The sequence below is a fragment of the Aphis gossypii genome, chromosome 3 (genome assembly GCF_020184175.1).
Source record: "Aphis gossypii isolate Hap1 chromosome 3, ASM2018417v2, whole genome shotgun sequence".
Classification (NCBI taxonomy): Eukaryota; Metazoa; Arthropoda; class Insecta; order Hemiptera; family Aphididae; genus Aphis; species Aphis gossypii.
This window is the reverse complement of record NC_065532.1, coordinates 55,933,285-55,938,085: the sequence shown is the minus strand read 5'-3', so window position 1 is coordinate 55,938,085 and position 4,801 is coordinate 55,933,285. Positions and strand designations below refer to the sequence as shown.

Sequence of the window (4,801 nt, the reverse complement as noted above, 5' to 3'; positions counted from 1 at the left end):
AGTTTACGATAAACCCACTTTTAAAATTTTGCGACACTGGTTATGCATTACTACTTATGACAATACAGTATATAATATAGTCATGCGGTTAGTATGTATAAAGAACTTAATAATAACATACAAGACAATGTTGATAAACGTTAAATCCATTGTTGGGTTGCTAAAAAACTATATAATAAAATAAACGCTTTTCGAAATGTGGACTGTACTACGTATAATACGATTTTAAAATAACTATATTATAATAAGCATATAAAACAATAACGGGCGACGGGATGACATAATTGTCGCGAAGTGCCAGAGTAGACTAACATAAAATATAAAAATAATAAAACAAGAATACAAAATTATAATAAGCCTATCTGACCAACTTGTTCTATATAGATATACGATATATTATCGATTTACGATTGACGCGACGGTGCGGCGGTGCGGGTCCCCTTTCATCATAGCTAGCACACAAGAGTGCCTATCGTTATCGATCGCTAAAAAATCAAGTAAAATAAAAATAGAATAATACTAAACAGTAAACAACACCCATATTAACTATACCATAGTTAACAGTTAATAACTATATGGTAAAAAAAAAACAACACTATGTTGATATCTTTGATACCTTAGAGATGAGAGATAGGACAAAAAAATAATATAAGTATCTATTAGATATTTTACACTAATTTCAGATTATTGTTTTCATTCTCGTATTCGTCTTCGTTCTGAAAAGTCCGTAATACGTTATAACGAATTTTTAATTTGTGTGCTCAAAATAATATGTAAACGCAAGTGTTGTGTGTAAACAAGTTATAGATAAATTGTTAAATATTTTTTAATTTTTCATTAGAAACATCATTTTGAATTCTCGACGCAGTAAAGGGTAAGTACTTAAACTAAAATATTTTAATTATTATAATATAATACAACTTTGAAGGCTTATAATAATACAGTTATTGTGCCTTTAAGTATATTAAAAGTTAAAGTTCAATATAACAACGTTAATAAAGAATTGGAAATAGTTGTGGTTAAAGAAGGTGGTCCTCCGATTTTTGGTCGAGAATGGTTAACTGAATTGAGTATTCCAATGCATTCAGGTACTTACTCATTATGTAAATTAACATCATACCAGAATGTGGTACAAACTTTTCCATTTGTTTTTAATGTTATTTTGGGTTGTTATCAGCACAAAATGTTTGATTTAATTCTTAAAAAAGATTTTAAACCTGTTTTTCTTAATCCTAGAGTTTTACCATTTGCTTTAAAGGTTAAAGTTAGTAATGAGATTGATAGATTAGTTAATACTAAATTGTTAATTCCTGTAACAAATTCTGATTGGGGTACGCCTATAGTCCCTGTAATTAAGAGTGATGTAACTATAATATTATGTGGGGATTATAAGGTTACACTTAACAAGTATTTAGAAATAGATAGATATCCTATTCCAAGGGTAGCTGCTCTAATGAATGTTTTTCAAGGTGCTGCAAAATTTTGTTCGTTAGATTTATGCCAAGCATATCAGCAATTGTTACTGAGTATAGAAAGTAAAAAAATAACAACTATATCTACTCATAAAGGGTTGTTCATGTTTAATCGATTACCATATAGTATAGCTTCAGCTCCAGGGTTACTACAGAGAGAAATGGAGAGGTTACATAGTGGTATACCGGGAACTGTATGTTTTTATGATGATATTGTAGTAGCTGGAAGAGATGACAATGAATTAAGTGAGAGATTGTATATTGTTTTAGATAAACTTTCTGTGGCGGGTTTAACGGTAAAGAAAGAAAAGTGTAAATTTTTTAGTGATCATGTTACCTTTTTAGGTTACAAGGTAGATAAAAACGGTCTTCATATACCGGATGAAAGGATTAAAGCAATTAATAATGTGGCAATACCTAAGAGTACACAGGATGTGAAGGCATTTTTAGGTTTGGTTAATTATTATGGCAAGTTTGTAGAAAATATGTCTACTATTGCTGGTCCATTATATGCATTGTTAAAGAACAAAACTAAATTTGTGTGGAATTTTAATCAGAGTAATGCATTTTCTAAAATTAAGGAATCTATTTTATCCAATAAGGTTCTGGTGCATTATAATCCATTTATCCATTTATCCATTAATCCACATTTGGAACTAATAGTAGCTAGTGATGCTAGTCCTTTTGGTGTGGGAGCTGTGTTATCACATAAAATGTCAGATGGATCAGAAAAGCCTATTGCTTTTGCTTCTAGAACGTTGAATAAGTCTGAAAAAAATTATTAAATTATTCTCAAATTGATAAAGAGGCTCTAGCTTTGGTTTTTGCTATTAAATATTTCCACCAGTTTGTGTACGGTAGAGAATTTATTTTGAGGACTGACCATAAACCTTTAGTCTCTATTTTTGGTGAAAAGAAAGGAATTCCTCTTATGTCAGCTCATAGATTACAGTGTTATGCTATATTTTTATCTGGTTATACATACAAAATAGAATTTATTAGAGGTATAGAGAATAGTAATGCAGATGCTTTATCAAGATTGCCTTTAAGTGTTACTGGTAGTAACGATTTAGAGTGTGATAATTTTTTTATTTATATGGTAACTACAAATATTAAGTCTATTGGGGATTTAGATATTTGTAATGAAATCAAAAAAGATGTGATTTTGCGTGATGTATTTATTAAAGTATTTACTGGAAATTGGCCAAATAAAAGTAAAGATGTTTCAATAGATCTTAAACCATATTATAGTAGGAGACTAGAATTTTCTATTGAGCAGGGTTGCTTAATGTGGGGACATAGATTAATTATTCCTCCTAAGTATAGGAAACAGTTATTACAGGAATTGCATAGTACTCACTTGGGAACAGTTAAAATGAAAGCTTTAGCTAGATCATATATATGGTGGCCAGGTATTGACTCTGAAATTGAAGGTATTACTAAAGGGTGTAAAGAATGTTTAATTTTTAGTGATAGCCCACCTAAGAGTGTGTTACATAATTGGCCTTGGCCTGAAGGTCCAGCACAAAGACTTCATTTAGATTTTTTAGGACCTGTTAAAGGTATGATGTTCATAGTTATTTTGGATGCATATTCTAAGTGGGTTTTTGTGAAAAGAATGTTAAATATAACATCTAATTCTACTATTATGGTATTAAGAGAGTATTTTGCAACTTGGGGTATACCTACAAAATTGGTATCTGATAATGGCCCTTCTTTATGTTCTGCGGAGTTTGATAGTTTTCTTAAAAACAATGGTGTTTTTCATATAAAAACTGCTCCGTATAATCCATCATCAAATGGTGCAGCAGAAAATTTAGTTAGGACATTTAAAAATTATCTAAAAAAAGTAATTTCTAGTAATAATAATAAAGATTGTATAGATACTACTGTTTTGAAATTTATTTTGTCTTATAATAGTACTAAACATTGTTCTACGGGGTTTAGTCTAGCACAACTGCATATTGGTTGTTCTTTATTTACTTCTTATGATAGGTTAACACCTTTTGCTAAGCTTAATTATGAAAAAAGTTTAGATAAGAACAAAAATTGGTACAGAGGTGGTAGGAATAAAGAGTGTATTGTTGGTGATTTAGTAATGTGTAGAAATTATACTGGAGGTAATGATTGGGTACTAGCAGTTGTAACACAGAAATTATCTCCTGTTACTTATGATTTGAGATCGGGTGATGGTAGAATTTGGAAGAGATATGTGAATCAGATGATAGATTGTGGTTTAGTTAATGACAAAGAGGGTAGTACAGATCTAAACGTTAATTTGAAGCAAAATGAGACAATTGAAAACAAATTGGAGGTAGCTGAAGAGTTAGATAAGAGTGTATTAGTTTCTCAAGAGGATAGTGTGTCAACTAAGGATGAGGATAATGATGTTAGTAATAAAAGACCTAAGCGAGTAATACGTCCACCAAATAAACTTAATTTGTAAAATGTTTTTTTTTATTATTTAGTATAGATGTTTTGAATTGTAATTATTCATTTATAATTAATATGTTTTGTTTTGTTTATCATTATTTTGTTATATTATTTTATTTACTTTTATTTTGTAATTGTTAAATTAATATCTTATTACTATTTTGTAATTGTTAAAATTAATATTTTATAATGTATTCTATATAATATTTATTGTTATAATGTTTTCTTATTAAGTGTGAGGGAACTGTAATGTCTGTAATTATTTGGTAACACTGTTACCACAGTAGTAATTGGTTATAATATTCTATGTTATATTAATATGTATATATTTTCATGTATAACCTTTAATTATGTGTATCGTTAAATAAACTTCATTCGTATTGTAACCGTTGAGTGCTTTGCGTTATGTTAGCCTCAGGTTTAATTAATCTTTTGGTCGCTGTCCATAGGTTTGAGTCTGCTGGGTGTATAGCAGATAAGTATTTTTGATAACTGTTAATTCTATGTTCTTCTAGTTGTCTTTTAACCTCTTTCGTTAAATAATTTAATTTTTTTCGATCAAGTGGTTGTCTGTACAGTTGCCAGAGTCTTCTGGTTTGATGTTTTGATTTGATTAATTTTAAAATGTTGAGAGGAAGTTGATTAGGACTATAATTTATTACCGTGTTTTTTTTTTCTGAGCATTCTTCGGCCGCTTGACATATGATTTCACGTAAATGTGTTACTGCTGTGTCTGCACTGTTAGTATTTAATATATTTCTAGGGATAATTAGATTTGTTGTGATGTGTTGTTTGAATTTTTGCCAATCTGCTTAACCAGTGATGAGTTTGCGAGTAGGAGTTGAGAACGATAAAGACGCATCTAGTGTAATTTTAACCGGTAAATGGTCCGAGTG

General features: G+C 29.7%; 1 protein-coding gene across 1 annotated transcript; it reads left to right on the top strand.

Annotated features, from left to right (window-relative positions):
- The first annotated feature begins 2,403 nt into the window (after positions 1-2,403).
- LOC126551147 (uncharacterized protein K02A2.6-like) lies at positions 2,404-3,918 on the top strand. Its single transcript, XM_050203921.1, has 2 exons — positions 2,404-3,254; positions 3,468-3,918. The coding sequence occupies exons 1-2, from the start codon at positions 2,404-2,406 to the stop codon at positions 3,916-3,918; spliced, it is 1,302 nt and encodes a 433-aa protein (XP_050059878.1).
- Positions 3,919-4,801: the final 883 nt, after the last annotated feature.

Bases quoted from the DNA above. Each gene is read 5' to 3' on its own strand.
- LOC126551147 (XM_050203921.1), top strand. From the start codon at position 2,404: ATGTCAGCTCATAGATTACAGTGTTATGCTATATTTTTATCTGGTTAT. The intron at 3,255-3,467 runs GTATAATCCATC...TTCTTATGATAG, and splicing joins TTTCATATAAAAACTGCTCC to GTTAACACCTTTTGCTAAGC.